Source organism: Macrobrachium nipponense, chromosome 27 (assembly GCF_015104395.2).
Source record: "Macrobrachium nipponense isolate FS-2020 chromosome 27, ASM1510439v2, whole genome shotgun sequence".
Taxonomy (NCBI): Eukaryota; Metazoa; Arthropoda; class Malacostraca; order Decapoda; family Palaemonidae; genus Macrobrachium; species Macrobrachium nipponense.
Genome location: NC_087216.1, coordinates 23,526,649 through 23,551,648, shown reverse-complemented (window position 1 = coordinate 23,551,648; position 25,000 = coordinate 23,526,649). Strand labels below are relative to the sequence as shown.

The window sequence follows — 25,000 nt, the reverse complement described above, 5'->3', positions numbered from 1 at the left end:
GTCGGGGTTGTTGGCGGGGTGGGGGAGGGAGGTGGATAGAGACGAGAAGAAGCGTTATAAGGAATGTGACGGTTTACAAAATGGGGTAAACACCGATGGGTTAATGGAATAAACTTGGTAAGCTTTCAGCAGATTGGTCATGTAAATAAATTATGGTGATAAAACACACTTGGGTAATCTATAAAAGTTAAAAAGTGAGTAATACGTGTCTACACTAAATCAGTACATAAGACCTTTGTCTAGTTTCTTGTGATATCTTTTTATTTTTGAGTTTTTACTCATTTATTTTATTCTGACGAAATTCACACACACACGCATATATATATATATATATATATATATATATATATATATATATAATATATATATATATATATAGAGAGAGAGAGAGAGAGAGAGAGAGAGAGAGATATGATAGTTTGTATTCGAGACCAAAAGCCTACTTGTTTACCGCAAAACATTTTTAAAACTACGCTGATCTTCTCGAGTCTCGAGTCAATTTACTGAACTCAGTTACAAAACGGAACAAAACAACAAATGAATAATCCAATCGGGTATAAATACTTAAAAAAGTGTCAAGGTTTCATTCCTCATATGCTTAAATACTAAATCGAGAGAGATCACCCCTGTAGTTTAGTAATCTATTCAGTAGAGAGAGAGAGAGAGAGAGAGAGAGAGAGAGAGAGAGAGATTAACAAGCTCTGAGGAAAAGGTTAAGCCGAGTCTCCGGATGTGTAAAAACAAAACACAGGCGATAACGATTTCCACGATTCTCGTTTCTCGGTCTCTCTCTCTCCTTCACACTTTGCTACTGCGTTATCTCGTCCGATTTCGTGCTCTAACATTTACGAAAGAGGTAATACAACACCAGTTAAATATTAAGAGAATGTGAAGCTAATAAGATCATGTTTGCTTGTGTTTTTGAAGTCAATATACTCTTCTTTTTAATTGAATGAATGCGGCAGAACGTGACTATTGAGTTAAATCAGGCAGAAACTGCAACGAGGATTAGGAGTGGGGTTTGACAACAGCGCTTGGAGACAAATGAGTGGTCCCATACATATTTTAGAAAGGACAGCATACAAATAATAACTAGGGCCAGACAGTGTCCCAACACAGACGTACTAAATAATGTGTTATATTAGAATTAATAGAATAATAATATATATATATATATATATATATATATATCTATATATATATACATATATATATATATATATATATATATATATATACAGATATATATATATATATATATATATATATATATATATATATATATATATATATATATATATATATATATTCATCGAATTACTAATGTCCTTTAATATCCAATTCACTCTACCTCGGAATTAATATATTTTCACTTATGTTAACCGAGGGGAAATTTTTTAGTTGATAATCATTTCGTCCTCTCGTGGGTTCCATCCAGCGCCCAGAGAGCTGAGGAGAAATCAGGACTCCAGTGACATTATCGACTCGGCCAATAAGTGAGGTATATAAATGTATACATACATACACTGTAAAAACAGAGACGTATTCTGGTACAACGTCAAGTTAAGAAGCAACTCTGAAATACATTCGTATTTGCTACCATTTCCCTACTGGGAAGGCATATTCACGAACGAAAAAACGTCAAAAAAAAAAAAAGCTATCAGGGAAACAGTAGAACGTGAAAAAATGTATTAATGATTCACAAGAAAAGAAAAAAAGAGTTGACGGACGTGATGGCAATATGGTATACCTAGATGTGCACCTTATCATTGGTTAGCTGAATGGAACGTTGAAAAACATAAGGTTTGTCTTTTCTTTTTTCATTTTTTTTTTTTTAAATCGAGAGGGCCTCAGACTGCACCCATAAATGTTATCAGCACGACGGATCTTGATGAGGCGAACGCGGGACTATATAAGTATTTTGGTGCTGGATGGGGACCAGAAGGCTACAATTAAGGATGGGAGACGAGTGAGGAGATGAAACAGAAATTGGACGGTTCTGGTGGGGAATCCCCTCATCCTTCCCCCCACCCCCCAAACCGGATAGGGGAGGGGGTTAGGCTGGAAGCAATAGAACTTTGAGAACATGTGGAGGCAGAGCAAATGGAGCAGATAGTGAATACGGAAGAGCATAAGAGAGAACAGAAATTGAAGAAAGTGAAATAGGAGGCCAGAGGTCATGTGAAGCTTGTGTAAGAACAAGTATATAGGAGATTGACTAGTAAGGTGTAAAAATAGAGATTGGAGAAGTGAATGTTAGCTTTTATGGCTATTTAATAGTCCTACGGATAGGGTGCTGAGACTAGGGTAGGCAAGGAAGACAGTCTTAGTGAAAGATGTGTCACTGCTGAAGGTTTGCAGACGATACAGTGGAGATTGGTGGTAGTGAAAAATTGCATAGAATGATGGAAGAAGAATATCAGTCACTAATAGTGAAAGCTTGCAAAGAATGAAGAAAGTAAAATAGTCGTTGATGGCTCATAGAGACATTGAGAGGAGATGCTTTGTAAGATGGCAAAATGAGAGAATCTTTGAATCACAGTATAAGTAAGAACGTAATGTGAAGCAAACGTCGGAAAATAAGCTCGAGCTGTTTAGCCAACCCATCTGCATGGAAGAAATGTGTGGTCTGTAATTATTCTTGATGTATGAATTAAAGGAAAGAAGAGAGAGAGAGAGAGAGAGAGAGAGAGAGAGAGAGAGAGTATTGGGAATTGAAGGGATCCTATTTTGAGAAGCATACGAGTATATACAGATACATGATTACTGGAGCCAATGTCAATCCTGTCAAATTGGCATTCACTATGTACAGAAGGGAAGGGGCATCCCATCGAGACCCTTGTTATCTTGGATTTATATATATATATATATATATATATATATATATATATATATATATATATTCAACCTTTGCTTTGCAACCCTATACAGCCTTCTAACTGCCAGTTAAGCAGTCCACTGCTTAAGCAGACAAAGTCCAACAATGGGTATTTAACTGACTGTGAAAACGCACTGTACGTCCTTGCCCACGTTTCGAATCAGGTTTTTTGACAAAAACCTTGAATTTTAAAAAACTTTCTTTTTTTTAGAGTAATATTCTATCTCATGCACTGAATCTGAACAACACTGACTCACTTTAAAAATAATGTCATTGATAAGAATATGCACTTTAAAAACAACACAACAAATATTAAACAGATCCCACTGCATCTGAACCATATTACCAAACTTTGAAAAAAATGCAATAAATATGTTGAACTTTGAAAATACTATTTTAAAAATATCAAAAAGTTCCCCAGTAAAAATATGAACACTAAACACATTCCTGACAGGGAACAGATAGGTCACATTCTCGAAAAAGGTAGGTCATCTCTTTCCCTTCAGCTTTATGGTATGAGAGGGGAGGGCCAACAGAGAGAGAGAGAGAGAGAGAGAGAGAGAGAGAGAGAGAGAGAGAGCAGTACTCACAGTCTAAATTATTCAAATACTCTCTCATCATCGTTTTGAGAGAGAGAGTGAGAGAGAGAGAGAGAGAGAGAGAGAGAGAGATAACAGTCCTCACTGTCCAATCTAAATACTCTCACCTTCCTTTTGAGAGAGAGAGAGAGAGAGAGAGAGAGAGAGAGAGAGAGAGAAAGAAAGAAAGAAAGAAAGAGAGAGAGAGAGAGAGAGAGAGATTACATAATTTACAGTCTTACTCATTCAAATACTCTCTCTCATCTTCCTTTAAAAGAGAGAGAGAGAGAGAGAGAGAGAGAGAGAGAGAGAGAGAGAGAAAGAGGAAAAGGGTGCTTGTTCAGGTGCCTCCTACGAGAGACAACCCTCCTCCACCTGCTCTCACGTCTTTTCTCTTTCATCCTGTAAATATACCAAAAAAAAAAAGGGGAGGGGTTGAAATCCCCTTCTCCTCTTCTCTCCTCTCCTACCCTCCCCTCCCCGTCCCCCAACAGGCTCCTTAATCCCTAATGAATACTAAGTAGTGAACTTCAAAAAGAGGAGCATTTCAAAGAGGGGGGGGGGGGGGGGGAGGGGGAGATGGCGTTCTAACTTTCGATTAAAGTGAGCGTTGGATGACGAGAGATACTTTCTTCCTTTCGTATGGAGGGTGGGTGGGGGGGGGGAGGGTGGGGGGGGGGGGGGGGGGGGGGGAGGCGGCGGAGCCCCCTGTCCAGTCATTAGATCCATCCGGCTGTTGTTGTTGTGAGTGTTCGTTGGTGTTTTTTCTGGTGTGTTCTTTCCTCGTTCCTGGATTTTTTATGAATTCTGTTTGTGTGGCGTGCAATATTGCGTGTTTGTGAGTTTTTGTTTGTGTCTTTTTTGTAATATAGGATTTTTGTGGGTTGGATTACTTTGTGTTTGTGAGTTTTTGTTTGTGTCTTTTTTGTAATATAGGATTTTTGTGGGTTGGATTACTGTGTGTTTGTGAGTTTTTGTTTGCGTGTTTTCTTGCAATATAGGATTTTTGGCTTACATTATTGTGTATTACTAGGTTTTGCTTGTTTTTTTTTTGTGATATAGGTTTTTTGTGACTTCTGTTTGTGCGGCGTGCATTACTGAGTGTTTGTGAGTTTTTATTTGTGTGTTTTTTTTCGTAATATAGGATTTTTGTGACCTCTGTTTGTGTGGCGTGTATTACTGTGCATCTGTGAGTTTTTGTTTGTGTATTTTTTCGTAATATATTGTGTCTATGTGTTTTTCATTCTTCTGTGTTTGTGCATGTTTGTTAGATTTTTCTGGATGTGTTTTTACGAGAGAGAGAGAGAGAGAGAGAGAGAGAGAGAGAGAGAGAGAGAGAGAGAGAGAGACTTCAGTACAGTCCAAAACAAGGAAATTGAATCAAAAGTAAATAAACCTTCCCCCTCCCCTAAACCTCTGACCTTTTTTTCGTGGGTCCTGAGAAAGGTCGGGGTCAAATCTTCAAAATGTATATTGTTTTTTCAGTTGTCATTTATATTCATTATTTGGGTCTCTTTAGTAAAACAAGGGGTAAAGTGGATGAATGATATTGTTATTATCAGTATTCAGTTTTGTTATTTTCTTATCTTATATCAATATTCGTGTATTTTTGTGTAGGTTACTCAGTGTTAATGTACAGGGTGTCCATAAAGTCACGGTACCATTACAAGTATTTACAGATTGTAATGGTACTAGGAATTTATGTTCACCCTGTATACTTTATTAAAAAAAATACAGGATCTTTCATCTGGTATTTTATTATTTATGAAGTAAGAAAGAGTATTAATGACGATTTGACATGCTGCAAACACTCATTCATACAAGCACTATATATATGTATATGTATGATTGTGTATATACATATATATATATATATGTATATATATATATATATATATATATATATATACATATATATATATATATATATATATATATATATATATATATATTATATATACATATATATATATAGTGTATGTGTGTGTGTCTATATCCATAAACGCATGCTACTATGCAATACAAAAGTAACCAAGCGAAGAAAAACCAAACAACATCTAGACACAGATCCACACAAAGAAAAACACCTTACCAAAAAAAAAAAGTGAAAAAAAAAGAATAAAGCCAGGGTAAAAAAGCCATTATATACACGTATATATATATATTTTTGCCCTGCAACAACGGGTCTCTGAGTTGAACAACATGACAATAGAAGCGGAAGCTGTTGCATTAAGCACCAAAACACGGGTCAGAAGATTTTTTCTTTTCCCATTATTATTTTCCCCACTCTCTCTCTCTCTCTCTCTCTCTCTCCTCTCTCTCTCTCTCTCTCTCTCACTTAATCTCTATCTCTCTCTCCAATGATTTTGGCATGCGCGACCATTATACGATTGAAAAGATTTCGACTTCATATTAAGCAAGAAGAATAATTCTCTCTCTCTCTCTCTCTCTCTCTCTCTCTCTCTCTCTCTCTCTTTCTCTCTCTCTCCAGTGATTTTGGCATGCCCGACCATTATACGATTGAAAAGATTTCGACCTCATATTAAGCAATAAAAATCTCTCTCTCTCTCTCTCTCTCTCTCTCTCTCTCTCTCTCTCTCTCTCTCCAAATTAAGCTAAAAGAAAATTCCTCTTTCTCTCCCTCTTTACATCAAGCCAAAAGAATCTCTCTCTGACTCTCTCTCTTCAGATCAAGCCAAAAGAATATCTCTCTCTCTCTCTCTCTCCTCTCTCTCTCTCTCTCTCTCCCCTGGTCTTGTGAAAGGATGTATTAAAGATGCACTGCTCGCATGAGCACATAAACACCATCGACGAAATGATAAGTTTGTACAGGAATATGTTTTTTTTTTAAATTTATTTATTGATTGATTGATTTATTATTTTTTTTGTATCGGAAATCAGGTTATGTCGGAGTCCGGTCAGTGACATACGCGCGTGGGTCTGATGTCGCTAATACCCTGGGCTTTGGCCCTGGGCGCGCATTTCGGGCGGGGGTGGGGGGCGGGTTGGTGGGGGTCAACATAATGTGAAGGAAATAACGGGAATTGTTGCCGGCATGAATATAGTTATTGTAAATGGTTATTATTATATTATTTATTATTTTATTATTATTATTATTATTATTGTAAAATACGTCACTATAAATGAAACCCGTATATGAAGTCAGTGCGTTCTTCTAGAAATTTGTTTTTGAAAAAAAAGTAGGTAGCAAGAACTGGAATTATTATTATTATTATATTATTATTATTATTATTAACAAATCGCTAACGTATTCAAATACAGCAGTCCATTAAGCAACTCCGGAAATCATTTTCATCGGATATCCGCTTAACATATAAAAACACACACCACATACACACACACACAAAGACATGATATATTATATATATTATTATATATATATAATTATTATATATAATATAATATATAAATATTATATTATTACTGTATATATATATATATATATATATATATATATATAATATATATATATATATATATATATATATATATATATATATATATATATATACATATATTATACATATTCATCATAGTTAAAAAAACATTAAAGGTGGACAACAATAAAAAATAACTAGTGCTGATGGAAACGATAAAGATAAACATACCGTTCAAGTTTATAATCCTTTTGATATTAATGGCGATGATAAAAGACAGTATAAGAATGAATATTTAAAGGTGATAAAAATGACTGCATAAAAATAAAAATCTAAAGAACACGAGATGACGATAACCTTGTGACCTTCACTCAATGCCTGAAAAAATAAAAAACAAAAAAGCTTATTGAGAGTTAAAAAAGGAAACGATATAAAATCCCCTGTACTAACGACGCAAGAAATATAGCTATCGTGATTACGGCGACGCTAATGATGATCGTTGACGATAAGCCTCGTTATACGTATGAGTTCCGGGTTATGTGATACGAATAAATAGATAAAAAATTTTATGGAAGTACTCTAAAGATTTTATTTTTCATTGCCGAACAGTTCAGTAAGAATTTCGAGTATCAGTTTCCGTAATGTTCTTTCATACGTTTCGACGGTTTGAGTATTCATTATCATAAATAAATATGAGCCCAACGCCGTATTCGTTAAAGAAGAAGAAGAAGACGAAGAAGTTGGAGATTCCATCTTCAGGAATTCGGGAATTATTGGAACTAGTTTGGAAAACTTGTGGAAGCTCGGGGTGTCGTAACAAACTATGCAATTAGCTTCTGGGAAATATTGGGCGGGCTATTTAAAATTGGCACATTCATCTTTCTCCGCCTTCATTTTTTTTATCACCCGCCCCGCACCTCCCCACCCCGCCCCCGCCCCCGCCCCCGCCCCCATCCCGATGAAATACGTGATTTTACTCATTTTTTCGTATTCTGTTACCCGAAAGGTTCAGAGGATAAACGCACACACAAATACATATATGTGTATGACTGGTAAAAATGTTCTGTTACAACACAATTCCATCTAATAAAAGGAGTCCATAAAAACGCCAAAATATAGAAAGTAATTACTATATTTCAGAGAATGCTGTATCTCTATACAGGTAGTCTCTGAAATATAGTACTTACTTTCTATATTTTGGCGTTTTTATGGGGAACAACGAAAATGCCAGCAAATATAGTAAACATACTTTGCTGAAATTGAGAGGAAATCACCATATATAAAATTGAAAAATATACCCTATGCCTTTTTTAAGTACTGAATCACCCATAATGAAACGCTTTGAGGAAGTACGAGTAACACGCAGCACAGAACTGTAACCACACTCTTTATAACGGCACACCTACAAGTATTCAAATGCGCATTCTTGTAGGCTAAACATATCAACACGGTCTTTCTTTATATTCTTAAACAAGGGATACAAATAAAATTCCCAGTTCAGTAATAATCTATGAAGTTCGATCTGAAGTGGAAGTGCGCTGTATTCATTTTAAACAGTAAAACAAAAACACTATTCACTTTTGAAGCCACACTTTTTATATCACGATTCAGTCGCTGTGGATGCATTCCCCCCAAAAAAAAAAAAATTAAATAAATAAAAATGAACGCACAACGCTAATAAACCCTCTAACATTCATTAGACCGCATGTAGTTCAAGGTCGATTCCAGGGTCAAAGAGAGTATATTTTTGCTCATTCACTTGACGCAACCCTGCGTTGGTCACTTTGGATCTTTTGTAGTTCTTGTGACAAGGAACTTTTTTATTTTTCTTCTACAATAAGAAGACATCATCATATATCACGAGGAAATTATTCATCTATCTATTTAAGAGTGATGGACGAGGATACATTCAAATTTCAGTTTGTAACCTTCTTTGGCCAGACTGACCCAGATATTTATTTCTACAGCCTCCAACCGTGATAAAGTTGCATTCTGGGTAGTTCTGTCTGTCTACTCAGATACAACTCCAGGCCACCTTGGCCTCGACGAACATTTTCCTTTAATTAGCTTAACCAGACCACTGTGTCATTCTAGATTCTCAAAGGTCTGACCAGAGGCGTTTCTTTGTATCAAACGGAACAGTTTGAATAGTAAATATTTGAAGAGTGTTACTGTGTGGGACTGCATCTAGGAACAAACGAACGCCCAAATTAAAATAAAAAAAGAAAAACGTTATGGTTTAAGGTTTCCTACTGTTATCCCGAGCAAGAAGAAGAAGAAGAAGAAGAAAAGACTACAATTCGGCTCATTCACTCGCGCACATGTTTTTGCTAATCCCTATCAACGCTCTCATCACCATCATCAAAAGCATCGCTCATTCTCTCTTCCTGGTGGTTGGGGATATTCTCCACTCTTACCATCTTCCCTAATCCTTTAACAAGCTCTCTCTCTCTCTCTCTCTCTCTATCACCAATCTTCTCTCGGGTTTGTCTTCCGCTCCCTTTCTTTTCCGATCAACTTGAGTTGAAGGAAGCCATTTGGCTGTCGTTCAAAGGACATGGAAACAGAAGAAGAAGAAGAAGAAGAAGAAGAAGAAGAAGGGAAAGAGACGCGTTTCCTTGATTGTTGAGATTAAATTAAAAAGGGTTTTTTTTTAGATCGACAGAAATGCGCACCGTCTCTAGCAAGATTATGAAAGTTCCGGGCGATTGAAGGATATGAGGAATGTTTCAGTAAACAATGTTACTTTGCAACACAGTTCATACTTCTAAGACAACTGCATTTTTACTGTAATGTATTCCAGCTTTATATTTGACGCTTCTGCTGCATTGCACCTTTCAATTACATGAGGGATTAGACATAAAATTTACTAACTCGCTTAAAATCAACAAAAGGCGCTAACTGCGAGAGGTATTGAAAAATGATGATATTCATAACACTGTTTTGAACACAGAGAAAACTGCAGTACATACAGCTTTCTGTGATTTCATACTTGCATTAGTACTATAGAGTCGTGAATGCAAACAAAACTCTCTCTCTCTCTCTCTCTCTCTCTCTCTCTCTCTCTCTCTCTCTCTATCTCTCTCTCTATATATATATATATATATATATATATATATATATTATATAAATTATATGTTGATATAGTTTTTTGTTTTGCTCCATCAACAACAACAACAACAATAATAATAATAATAATAATAATAATAATAATAATAATATAATAGAATATTATTATTATTATTATTATTATTATTATTATTATTGTACTTAGGAAGCAGACCCTCTCTCAAGCATACCTTATTAAAGGTAACAGCTACTTCAGCAGTATTTTACAAGCGTAATGCTGCCGAAGTAGCTATTACTTTTAATAAGGCATATTATTATTATTATTATTATTATTATTATTATTATTATTATTATTATTATTATTATTTTATTATTACTAAAGGGCGATGAATTCTTTTTAACACTTAAACATAATTATCAATACAAATCACATGGCAAATCCAAACCAATTTGAAAAAAGATTTAGGCATGACGTGAACATGGTTGAAATTAACGTATCCATCAGAACAAAATTAGGCACTATAACTAATCAGAGGCATTTCATTTACCGACAGTTTTATCAAGATCCGCATCGTCAATACTGGCTTTCTGGATTTTATATACAAGACGTATAAAAAAAGAAAAAAGTTAGGACAGGAAGCTTTTTTTTTTTTTTTTCTACGAGTTCCTCCCAAAAGTTGCCAATTCCGCCTCTTCCATCCTGCCATAAATCCCCCCCCCCCCTCCCCCCAAGAAAAAGAGGATTTAGGCCTTCAGATAAATCCGGCTCGAAAATTATGGACGGTTTTTTTTTTTTCAAAATAAAATTTTGGCAGCTTGTTTGAAGTTGTCCCTTTAATAAGAAAAAAAAAACCAGTATGACAGATTCCTCTAATGCAATGAATAATCCTAATGAATGAAAGAAATACAAATGTTTGACTCATTCACGTACCCTAGTTCCGTTTGTTGGTTTATGTTTTTTTTATCTGTTATTTTCTTCTCTATGGTTGCTCTCTCCTCACGTGATGTGGCAGTTTCAATTATTTGATAATTGGTTAATAAATCGATAACCTTTTAGACCTCTTCCATACGAGCATTTGTTCATTATGAATAATAATAATAATAATAATAATAATAATAATAATAATAATAATAATAATAATAATAATAATAATAATTATTATTATTATTATTATTATTATTATTATTACCATTATTATTATTATTATTTTTTTTGCTCTATCACAGTCCTCCAATTCGACTGGGTGGTATTTATAATGTGGGGTCCGGTTGGGTTGCATCCTGCCTCCTTAGGAGTCCATCACTTTTCTTACTATGTGCGCCGTTTCTAGGATCACACTCTTCTGCATGAGTCCTGGAGCTATTTCAGCCTCTAGTTTTTCTAGATTCCTTTTCAGGGATCTTGGGATCGTGCCTAGTGCTCCTATGATTATGGGTACGATTTCCACTGGCATATCCCATATCCTTCTTATTTCTATTTTCAGGTCTTGATACTTATCCATTCTTTCCCTCTCTTTCTCTTCAACTCTGGTGTCCCATGGTATTGCGACATCAATGAGTGATACTTTCTTCTTGACTTTGTCAATCGTGTCACGTCTGGTCTATTTGCACGTATCACCCTATCCGTTCTGATACCATAGTCCCAGAGGATCTTTGCCTGATCGTTTTCTATCACTCCCTCAGGTTGGTACTCGTACCACTTATTACTGCAAGGTAGCTGATGTTTCTTGCACAGGCTCCAGTGGAGGTCTTTTGCCACTGAATCATGCCTCTTTTTGTACTGGTTCTGTGCAAGTGCCGGGCATTCGCTTGCTATGTGGTTTATGGTTTCATTTTTCGTATTGCACTTCCTACATATGGGAGAGATGTTATTTCCGTCTATTGTTCTTTGAACATATCTGGTTCTTAGGGCCTGATCTTGTGCCGCTGTTATCATTCCTTCAGTTTCCTTCTTTAGCTCTCCCCTCTGTAGCCATTGCCATGTGTCATCGCTGGCTAGTTCTTTAGTCTGTCTCATGTATTGTCCGTGCATTGGTTTGTTGTGCCAGTCCTCTGTTCTGTCTGTCATTCTCCTGTCTCTGTATATTTCTGGGTCTTCGTCTACTTTTATTAGTCCTTCTTCCCATGCACTCTTTAGCCACTCGTCTTCACTGGTTTTCAGATATTGCCCCAGTGCTCTGTTCTCGATGTTGACGCAGTCCTCTATACTTAGTAGTCCTCTCCCTCCTTCCTTTCGTGTTATGATAGTCTGTCGTATTTGCTCTTGGGTGTAGTGCTTTGTGTATTGTCATATGTTTCCTGGTTTTCTGATCTATGCTGCGGAGTTCTGCCTTCGTCCATTCCACTATTCCTGCGCTGTATCTGATTACTGGCACTGCCCATGTGTTTATGGCTTTTATCATATTTCCGGCGTTGAGTTTTGACTTGAGTATCGCCTTGAGTCTCTGCATATATTCTTTCCTGATCGTGTCCTTCATTTCTTGGTGTTTTATATCCCCTCCTTCCATTATTCCCAGGTATTTGTATCCCGTCTCATCTATGTGTTTGATGTTGCTCCCATCTGGTAGCTTTATCCCTTCAGTTCTCGTTACTTTGCCTTTTTGTATGTTGACTAAGGCGCATTTTTCTATTCCAAACTCCATCCTGATGTCCCCTGATATAATCCTTACAGTCTGGATTAGGGTATCTATTTCCTTGATGCTCTTACCATACAGCTTGATGTCGTCCATTATTATTATTATTATTATTATTATTATTATTATTATTATTATTATTATTATTATTATTATTATTATTATTATTATTATTATTAAGATACCGAAAAAAAAGTAAACAAATCATGACTTTCAAGGCCAATCCTGAATAATTCAGGAACAAACGACTGTACATCTTATAGTAAGCGCAAAATCAATATAAAAACAACAAATATATATCTGGTATTTGTTTTCCCAAATGAGACAGCACTGGCTTATGTATAATCAAGATAATGAAAGTAGGTTTTTCATTTATGTTCCTAATGACTTTGACCAGCATTTTGTAAGAATGAATACCGGATTATTGATGGACATCAGTAAAATATAACAACTTATCATCAGGGATGATTTCCTGTGATCATTCAATATGACATAAAGTTATCACCACAACACATTATAAATTACCATTAGAAATTATCTCAAATAAGCATTAGAATGTATTAAAATTTCCGTTTATAATTAATCGCAAATAACAAAAAATAACTTTTGCGTATTTTTATCAGAAAAGATTACAATTTGTTACCAGATCCCAAAACGAAAATGATTAAATGAAAACTATTTCACATTACCATTACACAAAACATTCCGGTTTATCGCCAGAACTTTTCTGATATCCAAATGCGAACTGGAATAAAGTTCCATTCAAATAATTAATGAATATTTTTACTTCCTTTCAGGTGAGGTCGAGGACTGCCACGAAGAGGAGACACTGATGCCACTGTGATACTTCAGAAAATGGAGAAAACGGAACATCAGGATCAGCAGTAATGGGAGAGAGAGACAGAGAGAGAGAGAGAGAGAGCACAACCTGATACGTACATCTGCTTGATATCGCAACTGCGTTCACTCCTGCGGCCTATACTGCTGCCACAAGCGCTCGCCTACACAACCACAAACACACACGCACAAACACAAGACCACCAAAGGATTCCTGTGTCTTCTGGCATGAGCGAAATCACAGGAGAGTAACAAGGAGATATTCTGCTCCAAACGCCTCCATATTTATATTCGCGCTCTTCAGGGACACAAATGAAACGCAGTTGGGAAGAAAGTAGCAAAACGAACGAGAAAGGGAAGGGGAAAAAAAGGGAAAATAAGGGTATAAAGAAAAGAGGTAATTCGGGGGAATCCGGTCACAAGCTTTATTTGTACATTTGGAATATTTTTTTTTTTTTTATCACATAATCCCGAGCGAAGCAACAATCACCGTTCCGTGCAAAGAAGCATTAAGAAGGTATATCGTTAACTTTCCTTTATTAAGTCGAACAGCGTAAAAATTTTACATTTAAAGATGCGACTTTTTAAACTAGAATAATTGACAATATTAAAAAATATACAGATAAACTTAAGCACAGAAATTAGTTTATAGATTTACACAGGTTTCGTAAGATCGTCTGTATGGCTGCCCTTGCCATATTTCTCAGCGTTAAGTAATGTGTTTCAGCTCGTCACCGGATTATCCCGGATTATCTCGTTCCTTATTATCCTTTCGCAGAGAAGGTCTGTCGGTCTTTGTTTCTTTTGTTTACTTTTGGATAATACTTGCGGGTTGAGTCTTATTTGTGGGCTTGTTATTTTCCTGTGGGATTTCCTTATATACATACATATACATATATGTATGTATGTATGTGTATATATTTATACACACACACACGTGTGTACATATATACATATTACTAAACATACAGACAAATATGTCGTACATAATCACATACATTTTGTCATGATTAAGAACGAGTACGAACGCATGACGCAAAATGATGAAAAAAAAAATGTATGAAAAAAATAAATATGTAACTCTTCATTTCAGTCACAAGCGTCAATAAGAACAAATGAAAAAGAAATAAAAACAATAAAAAAAAGAGCGACGGAAGTAGATGAAATTAGCACGACTTAATGTAGTGATAGATAACAAAACAGTGAGTAATATGAGGTTATGTTCAAAAGAAGGCGCCCGAAGACCCGATCAGAAAAATGCCGCTCTACCCAAAGCGAACTCGACCACTTTGAAAACGCGCGCGAGCGAAAGAATGACGAGATGCGCACTTGAGTGAATCACAGGAAGGCAGGAGCGAAGAGAGAAAAATAGGGTGGCAATGGGAGTGTGAAGAGAGGAATAAAGGGGGAAAATATTGAAGAGGGGAGCGAAAGCAAAAGGTGTGAGAACAGGGAGAGGGAAAAAAAAAGGGAGAATCGAAAAACGATGAATTGGGGGAGGCTGCAGTCAAGTGACGCGCGCGGGATCGCAAAGAAAACGGGAAGTTATACACAAACGAAAATGATGGCGACAGCGAGTAACGTCTAAAAAGCAAGAGACAAAAAGCTTGCTGCTGCTGCTGCTGCTTTATCTCGGCCATCACCATCACCACATCATCATCATCACCGTCACCACCACCACCAGCATCATCTTCGTCATTACCAACAGCCTCCCTCTTCCTCGGGCCCATCTTCTTCAAGCACGGAATTAAGAAGAGGAGGAGGAAGGAGAAGAAGAAGCAGCGAGCAAGATGGGCAACTTGGCTTCGAAGAGGAAAGAGACTTCCTTCGATGGAGAAGATGGTGAGTTGAACTTAACTTTCTTTATGTGTTCAGTAGGAGGAAATACCGTTACGTGTCTCCGTACGTATTAACTACATAATCACGCACCAATCAATTTATTCTCGTGCTTGGAGCTCTCTGTAGCAACCTGTAACTCACAGACGCAAACACGTGTCTAAAAATAGTGGTATAAACATAAATACGCTCTTTCATGTTTTGTCAAAAAACAAAAAAAAAAAAAAAAAAAGATAACACCTGTTGAGTTAGTGAGGGAATGACTCCTATCTGGCTTCTGTTTTTGACTAAAGTTAAAGGGTAACCACTCTCAACGCGCTTGCAATGAGAGAGAGAGAGAGAGAGAGAGAGAGAGAGAGAGAGAGTCACGAGGGTAAAAAGCATAAGAAAGAACAGGCATCCACGAACTATTTTAAAACAATACAAAAATGGTTGTCCCCCTAAAAGGATATGTAGAAAAAGCTTATTTCTTAACCCATTATTTATTCATTTGTTAATTAACTAATTAATTAATTAATTTAGTTTTGATAAACAAACGTTTATGAAGACCCTTTGGTCGTGGATGACAGGCAATTCAAACACCAGCCCCTAACCCCCGCCCCCTCTCTTGGCCAGAGAGAGAGAGAGAGAGAGAGAGAGAGAGAGACCTTATCTCGGTCAATAATGTTTCCATGTTCAAATGAGGGGACGTGGTGTCTCTCTATTTGCAAGAACAGTAATATGTTGCTGGAACTTTTCATTTTTTAAAATTTATTTATTTATTTATATATTTATTTATTTTTTGAGCAGGTACCCGTTTAGGCAAACAGTACTGCTTTCAACTGCTCATTCGTGTGTAAAAATGAAACTTGTTTGTGTAAAAATAGAACTTGTTTGCATTGGCGTACTTCATTGTAAACAGCAGAAAAAAGTGCATGTGGTGTTTATGTGTAAACAACACTGCAGTGACGCGTGGTTCTGTGCAAACAAAATTTTGTTACTATTTGCATAAATAAAAGTTGGTGTAATTTTTTATAGGGAACTTTTCGTTTATCAAAGGCAAACATTTGCCGAGAGAGAGAGAGAGAGAGAGAGAGAGAGAGAGAGAGAGAGAGAGAGAGAGAGAGAGAGAGAGAGAGTTTAACTTAAGGTTCTTATCCAATTATGAATACGGCCTTATTTAAACACAGTGTCCCAGTTCTTTAAATGAATAACTAACTTTTGTTTATGAAAAAAGGGAAAAAAACTTTTTTATTATTATTCTTCCTTCCCTTCCCAACCCCGCGTCTCTCTCTCTCTCTCTCTCTCTCTCTCTCTCTCTCTCTCTCTCTCTCTCGCTCTTTCGCTTAAAGACGATATGAATATATAAAAGTTAGTGTAATAACTGAGTTTGTGTGATGCTGTTCGCTTCGCACAGATGCTTCTTTGTGTTGTCAGTATGGTCACGAAATCAAATAACATTTGTTTCTATAAATATTATTATATTTCCATTTGTATTTATATCTATAATTATATTTATATTTGTTATTAATATTATCAACGTTATTATTAAAAGAATGAAATCATTGTCTATGGTATCGAGATCTATGCAAACTTCTCATTTCCTGGGAATAAAGGGACTGCTGTGGACCTTTGGCATGGCCCAACCAACCGGAACTAACCTTCTTAACAATCACTAAGAAAATGAAAAGACTGGCGTTCAGCAATCGTGACATTTACATTCATATGCACTACGCAATTTAACAGGAAGCATTTGCCATAGTCCAATGTCACAATATTGCAAGATACATCTTGCACTATGCGCGGTTAAAATTCCACGGTTTTAAAATGCGGAAAAATTATAATAAAGGTAACAACGCCTCACGCCATTACACAATTACGCGCGTTTCCATGCCAGCAAAAGCACTGACTATAACTAAAACATCAGTGCTAAGCTGAACGTAGAAACTTCGAGTCAAAACTCGAGATTTTTCATCATGCAACTCAGTTTTGTGAAAGAAAATGAGATATCCGCATAATTTCAACTTGAAACCCACAGTGTAATGATGTTTTAAGGTCATAATTCCTTACTTTTCATCTGAAAATCTTATGCACCACACGTTTAAATCTGCCTTAACGTTTCTATGTATATTTATTTATTGCATGTTTTATCCCATCTTCCTTAGTATTACCAGACATTCTCCACATTTCCAAGAACATTCGCAAATCTAACCTCACTGCTTCTTGTTGAGAGTGTTCTGTAAGCTTGTTTACAGAACATTTTCGAGCAGTTTCTTATTTTTCTATTTCTCCCGATGTCTGAGGCTACATTTTTCCCCTTTTATCGTCCGCTGACGTTCTTTATTCCTTTTATTCCGTCTCTCGTTCTCTCCCTCTTTCCATTCTTCCACGGCTGCATTGTCTCCCTTTGTACCCAAACCATCTACGTATTTAACTCTCCGTGTCTTGTTTACACCTTTTCGTATTTCTTTTTCAAGATTTTTTTTTTATTTCCCGTTACTTTCTGTTATTTTAACTTGTTTTTTATACGTTTCCTCAATCCCCTCTGGTTTTCTGTTTCGCAAATGGTGCTTCTTGATTTTTATTTATCGTGTAAAAGTTTGCGCGTGTTAATCCCAATGTCTGTTTGATTCTGAAAACATATTTTGAACAATGGAAATGTTGACTTAATTCTTGCTCTGGTCTATACAATACAGAAAATGCATTCTCTCTCTCTCTCTCTCTCTCTCTCTCTCTCTCTCTCTCTCGCTCTCTCTCTCTCCCTTTGTTTTCAAGTCAATGACTCATAGAAAGGAAACCGGTAAACTTAATAGTGCTTAATTTGTGCAATTGAAGGAAGTTTGTTATCTCTCTCTCTCTCTCTCTCTCTCTCTCTCTCTGGCCATAATTTGAACTTCACAATACGCAAACAAGCGTCACTTATCCTAATCGATATTTAATCTATATAATGCAACAAAGGTATTTTCTTTCCATCCATCCATCCATCCATCCATCCATCCATCTATCTATCTATCTATCTACTTTCCTCTCTCTATTAAGCCATCTAATTATTTCCCTATCTATCTATCTATCTATCTACATCACTCTCTCTCTATCTGTCAATCTATCTAATTCTTTCCCTATCTATCGATCTATCTATCTATCTACTTCACTCTCTCTCTGTCTATCAATCTATCTAATTCTTTCCGTATCTATATATCTATCTACTTCACTCTCTCTCTATCTACCTATCCATCTATCTCATTCTTTCCCTATCTGTCAATCTACATCTCTCTCTCTCTCTATCAATCTATCTAATTATTTTCCTATCTATTTGTCTATCTATCTACATCACTCTCTCTCTATCTATCAATTTATCTAACTCTTTCCCTATCTATCTATTTCACCCTCTCTCTATCTATCAATCTATCTAATTCTTTCCCTATCTATCTATCTATCCACTTCACCCTCTCTCTATCTATCAATCTATCTAATTCTTTCCCTATCTATCTATCTATCTATCTATCTAATTCTTTCCATATATATATCTATCTATCTACTTCACTCTCTCTCTATCTATCAGTATATCTAATTTTCCCTATCTATCTATCTATCTATCTAATTCTTTCCGTATCTATCTATCGATCTATCTAGCTATTAATTTGCCTCTCTCTATCTATCAATCTATCTAATTCTTTCCCTATCTGTCTATCTATCTATTAATTTGACTCTCTCTATCTATCAATCTATCTAATTCTTTCCCCATCTATCAATCTATCTATCTAATATACTTTCACTCGCTCTATCTATCCATCTATTCATTCTGTCCCTATCTATCTATCTAATCTATCGACTTCACTCTCTCTATCTATCAAATCTATCATTTTAACCTATTATTATGTATCTATATATCTAGCTAGCTATCTCTCTATCTATTTCCTTTCCCTTTCTATCTATCTATCGACCTACTTCACACTCTCTAATCTACTTAATCTATCAATCATCTATTCTCTATCTATCTATCTAATCGACTCTCAACTCTCTTCTTTCATCATTAATCTACTACTTTATCTATCTATCTATATCTATCTATCTCCCTCCTAATGGATCGCCCCCATGGGACGCCCCCAACGCCTTAATGGAATTCCGCTGCATTTATTTTATAAAAGAAAAGCGCTAAAACGATTCGCGGCACGAAAATCTCAGCGGTGGTTCATCGTCCATTAGCGGATCGTCGTCATCATCAGCGATCGCGAATTGGTTCGTAAGCCTTTATTCGTTTTAAATGTCCCCCTCCCCCTCTCCCCACCTTGCTGTGGTTGGGCTATTCCGAAATAAAGAAAGGAAGTTTGGAAAGGGAAAAAACGAAAGGCTTGGGAGAAAATGCGATGGAGGAATATTTTTTTTTTCGCAGGATGGAAAGAAATTCGGGAGAGAAAAACAGAAAATTGTGGGAGAAAATCCCATTGGGGAATACTTTTTTTCCACAGAACGGGAAAAAATTTGGAAAAGAAAAAACAAAGAAATTTGGAAATTAAAAAACAACAGAAATTTGGAAATGACAAAACAAAGGAAATTGGAAATGGAGATATGAAGAAATTTAGACATAAATAAGAAAGAAATTTGGAAATGGAAAAAAAATTGGAAATGTAGAAATGAAGAAATTTGGAAAAAAAACCCAAAGAAATTTGGAAATTAAAAAGCAAAGAAATTTGGAAATGAAAAACCAAAGAAATATGGAAATGAAAAAACAAAGAAATTTGGAAATAAAAAAAAACCAAAGAAATTTAGAATTGAAAAAAAAACAAAAGGAAAATTAACAAAAAAAACCAAAGAGGAAATTTGGAAAAACCTTGAAAACAAACAAAACGGAAATTGAAAAAAACAAAGGAAATGAAAACCCAAAGAAATTTGGAAATAAACAAAACAAAGAAATTTGGAAATGAAAAGCCAAAAAAATTGGGCACTGAAAAAAAAATAAACAACAATGTCGCAGGGGAAATAATTACGAGAGAAATCTTGACGGGATCATGGGATGTCATGAAGCAATAATTCGAGAGAGAATGGGAAGGAACGTGAACAGAAAAAGGAAGGTCTTGGGGAAGAGTAATTGAGACAAAAATTTACCGGATCGTTGCAAGTCAGGAACCAACAGTTTTATTTCGCTTTTTTTGAGTAATTAGTTTTTTTTAATAAGAAATATGGTACAAAATATATAACAAGAGAATCAAGTAAATATCCAGGTAAAGCAAATGTCACGAGCAACCTTGATAATAGAAAGGAGAAATGTTTTATAAACACCATATACGACTACATATGAAAAATGATTAAAACACATTTGCGAATTTTCCGTACATACCGGAAGCAACACAAAACTCGTAGATGACAACTAATCAATCAAATGGTTTATATATAAGTACGGCTTAACGACAATATACTGAAACAACAGAGCAACCAAATGACCTATTGACCTAGACACTTATAGAGAAATTGTAGAATACAAGAGGTGATACCAAGAACCCGTGAGCGGAAGTGACCTATACAGCATGCAGTAAACACCGCAGATTCTGAGAACATGGTCTAATGATGAAAGCAGCCAAAATGGCATTGGATGCAAGGTAATCAATCAGCACACTGCAATGTATACATTTACGATGGTGCACACACACACATACACATACACACACACACAACCTATGACTGGTAGAAATGTTCTGTTACAACAGAATTCCAGCTCAGAAAAGGAGCCCATCAAAAGGCCAAAATATAGATAAAGTAAGTAACTAAATTTCAGAGACTGCCGTCTCTCTCTTCAGTCCCTGAAATATAGTACTAATTACTTTCTATATTTTCGGGCGTTTTTATGGGCTCCTTTTATTATATAATATATATATATATATATATATATATATATATATATATATATAAAAGATATGGTAAAACTGTATATGAATATTTAAAAACTCAGCGGCTAATAATAGCAAGATCGACGTCTCACTTGAAAACACGAGATATATAAGAACAAAAAAAAAATAAATAAACACCGAGGGGCAGCGCATTATATCAACTGATAAATTATTAGAAACTGGCGTCACATTAAGATGAAAGCTATATGACTTACAAAGCCTGCAACTGCTAGCAATACTCACCCATTCCTTCGACTACCGCGACCCACTGTTGTTGTCATGTGCCAAGGATCCTCACATCTAGAATAAGGAAACGTCATATCGTAGATCCTGACTTCTCGAATGAGGAGACGTCATATTCGACGTCTATCCAGGAGTGTTCTCCTTTCCTCCAGTTGATCTTTCAGGCGAGTTTGAAAATGAAATCAGACTATTGTGATGAAATGTTGAGTAAAATTACCGTAAAAGTAGTGTTAATATTGTATAAAATTAGAATACTGTAATCAATGCAAGGTAGTTGTACTTTTATTATTTTGCTGCCCAAAGTTAATCAAACTATGTATTGGCAAGGTGTCAGCTGCAGATTCTGTCATTATAATTATATTCATTGCTGATATTTTACTTTTTCATTATTACTGTGAATACTATCAAGTTAAAGTTTTTTCTATATTCAATTTTCGTATTTAGCCCTCTGGACCTGACTACTGTAACCACCTAAGGTCTCTAGTTGAAATTTAAGTTATATAACCTGTGCACTAACCTTTATAACTCTCAATGCATTTTGTTCTAACCAGTATCATTACTGTTATTACCAGTATTATGATCACTATCTTTTATGCTACCTCAGCTATTGTGTGGATAAGTGCCGATTATTCATTCTTTTTATCATGTTGTCTCATGTATCTAGATTGAGTATGTTACTGCCTGTATTTTGTATAGTCCATGTATATGGCTCTGAGCTGAAATAAAGGATATTATTATTATTATTATTATTATTATAAGTCCCACAAACCTTGAGATATTAGTGTTAAGAAAACAATGGGATGTAAGCTTGCATAAAACTACACAAGTCTTTGTATAAAGGCATTGCAATTTTGTGACACAAAACCCAAGACTTTCAACATCATATTATATCTTGGAATAAAAAACGGCAACTCAAAACACTTACTCAACCTGGGAAAATATAAAACAGAAAACGCAACGCAAAATCGTTTCAAATATAGCAGAGAAATACGATAACATGAGCCTTGGTGAATCTGCAACGCAAAACCGGAAAAGTCTTGCAAATTGAGTCCACGCGGAATGGGGCGAAACTATGCAAATAACTATGCTGTCATATGAGCTGAAACAAAATATATATGTAAAATAAATTCACACGCATCGACGAAAAGTTGTAAAGCCAGTTCTCAGATACGAAACAGTAAAAAAAATGCATGTAGTTATGTACGGAAATAGATTTACTTTCAAAATGCAGACTTAGAGGCATTAGGCAATAATCATGCTGAGATTTATATGCGGTAAATCAAGTATTTACTGAATACTTTAGTCAATAAGTTATGGAGATGAAATTCACGTGGAGTAACTCAAACCTTCACAGAACATCACGTGAATCCTAAGATAAACGTCATGAAAATGAAATTTTGTAGTGGTACAAATAAATTTGATATTGTAATACATTACGTTCAAAACCACAAACTTATCCCAATGCAATGTCACATGCTATCTACATATTTTGTTTGGAAAGTCATGGTAAATAAATAAATAAATAAATGCACCAACTCCTCCCCCCAAACGTCCCCGCACCCCCCCCCCCAAAAAAAAACAACAACACTGAACTACCATTATCAAGAGAGGACCAAATTTTCCTTTTCCAAAAAGCTGAACCAAGAAAAAGATAAATATAAAGAAGAAACTTGGGCATTAAATTAGCTTATAATATAAACTTTAGAAGTTAGCCTGCAATAGTCTTTACTAGCGAAGTGATGATGGCGTTAGTATCACATACGAGGTGAGTGGTGGAGTGTTGAATTTGACTACACAAACGTGTCTCAAATAAATAAGGGCATGATAAAGATATTGTCAAGTCTTTGGAGACTTGCTAATGGGGAAATTGAAGAAGAGCTTATCAAACAAATTGCTATTAAGTACCAGGCTTGCCAGTAAATTTATAGCGTTTAATAAGCAAATATAAATCAAACTCAAGTGAAATTTGACTGAATGCTTCCCTCGATCTGCAAGAAGTCATGTTTCAGCGGTCTTTCCCATCAAGGGCATTAATCTCCAAAGGCTAAAAGGGGAACGCCCCCTTTTTTCGGGGAGAAGTCTTTCATCAAGAGGAAACAAAATTTTTTTTAAGAGGGAAAAATCTTATTCAAGAGGAATCATCTTAATTAAGGAGGAAAACTTTTTTTTTTAGGAAGGATTTTTTTTTTCTCCAGAAGCAAAGTTCCTCTCACAGATGAAGGAGGAAATCCTTTTCCTAGAAGGAGAAGTCCTCTTCCTGCATTGAAACGAATCAGGCACAACTAACTTTCTCTCCAATTTGGTGACTTTGTGACCTCGTCATGACGCCCCACACTAACGCGTACTATAGTCAATTCACATCAACCGTGCATCTGATGTGGCTGTTGATAAGCCAGTCACGGGGCTGGAAACTCTCAGTCTCTCTCGAGAGTTCACAAAGGCAGGATGTATATTCCACCTCTCCTGAGGAATATTTTTGAAAGACGTATCCCTCACGGAAAGGTGGAGCATACATCCTGCCTTTGTGAATTCTCTCGAGAGACTGAGAGTTTCCAGCCCCGTGATTGGCTTATCAACAGCCAATCAGGAGCGTCGTAAGGGACTGGCCTAGACATCAGATGCATTGTTGATGTGACTCTACTATAGAATGCTACGATCTGTTGCCAGCTTCATTAGGGCTTGTTTTGGTTCAGTCCAAGAGCAAATTAATCTCTTCTCAACCGTTTCCTTCATCAAGGTTGAGCCGCTCGAGTATAATAAGCTCTTCTGGAGTTCATCAGCAAGCACTCGACGTCAAGAATGAATGATGACGAGTTGTTTTTAATCTCCGAGGCACTTGGAGGGTGAGATGTTGCCCGAACTTGACCGCCAAGACATCATTCTTGGTTTCATTAAGCGAGAAATTTGGCTGACTGTTTTTTTTCTTATTTGTATAAAAAGGATTGAGATCTGCTTCGAATAGTCTGACTTGCTTCGTTTGATTTGTTAAGCTTATGAGTCCTCAATCTTATATGATAGATATACTCTCTCTCTCTCTCTCTCTCTCTCTCTCTCTCTCTCTCTCTCTCTCTCTTGTCCAAAATCACTTCCCTAACAAAACAATAAGCAGATGAAGTCCATGAGTGCAAAACTTCCACACACACACACACATGAGATAAATTCATCTGGCCCCATCAGCATTAGAACCTGCTTCTTTGTAAATATATACAGAGGTAGACAATCAACTTATCCTTTAGCAGAGAGCAACATACACACACACACACACACACACACACACACACACACACACACACACACACACATATATATATATATATATATATATATATATATATAATATATATATATATATATATAATAGTCGCTGAGTATCCTTCCAAATGTTGGGGAATCAGAGGGGGCCATGCTTTAAACCGTACCCAAATGTTTGCTTGATACACCTTAATGATCACACAAATCCCCATGGGGTTAAGGCAAGATTAATAAGAGCTGCCCTGCCTTACATATTAAGCTGTGTGCCCTTGAATAAAAGCTCAGTCAGTGGGGGACAAGTGTTCTTTGTGGTGCTGCCACTTCAAATACTTTCAGTTAGTTTGTGAACAAACAGACTACGTAGCAGTTAGAAAGGAGTGTTGGTACCGATCGTTGTTGTCTTATGTTTCGT

General features: G+C 36.0%; 1 protein-coding gene across 1 annotated transcript in view; it reads left to right on the top strand.

Annotated features, from left to right (window-relative positions):
* LOC135200922 (microtubule-associated serine/threonine-protein kinase 2-like) overlaps positions 1–25,000 on the top strand; it is a 181,184-nt gene that overhangs the window by 15,660 nt on the left and 140,524 nt on the right. Inside the window, 1 exon segment of the mRNA XM_064229689.1 lies at positions 13,354–15,235. Within this exon segment, the coding sequence (XP_064085759.1) occupies positions 15,184–15,235 (52 nt within the window). The 5' untranslated portion in view covers positions 13,354–15,183.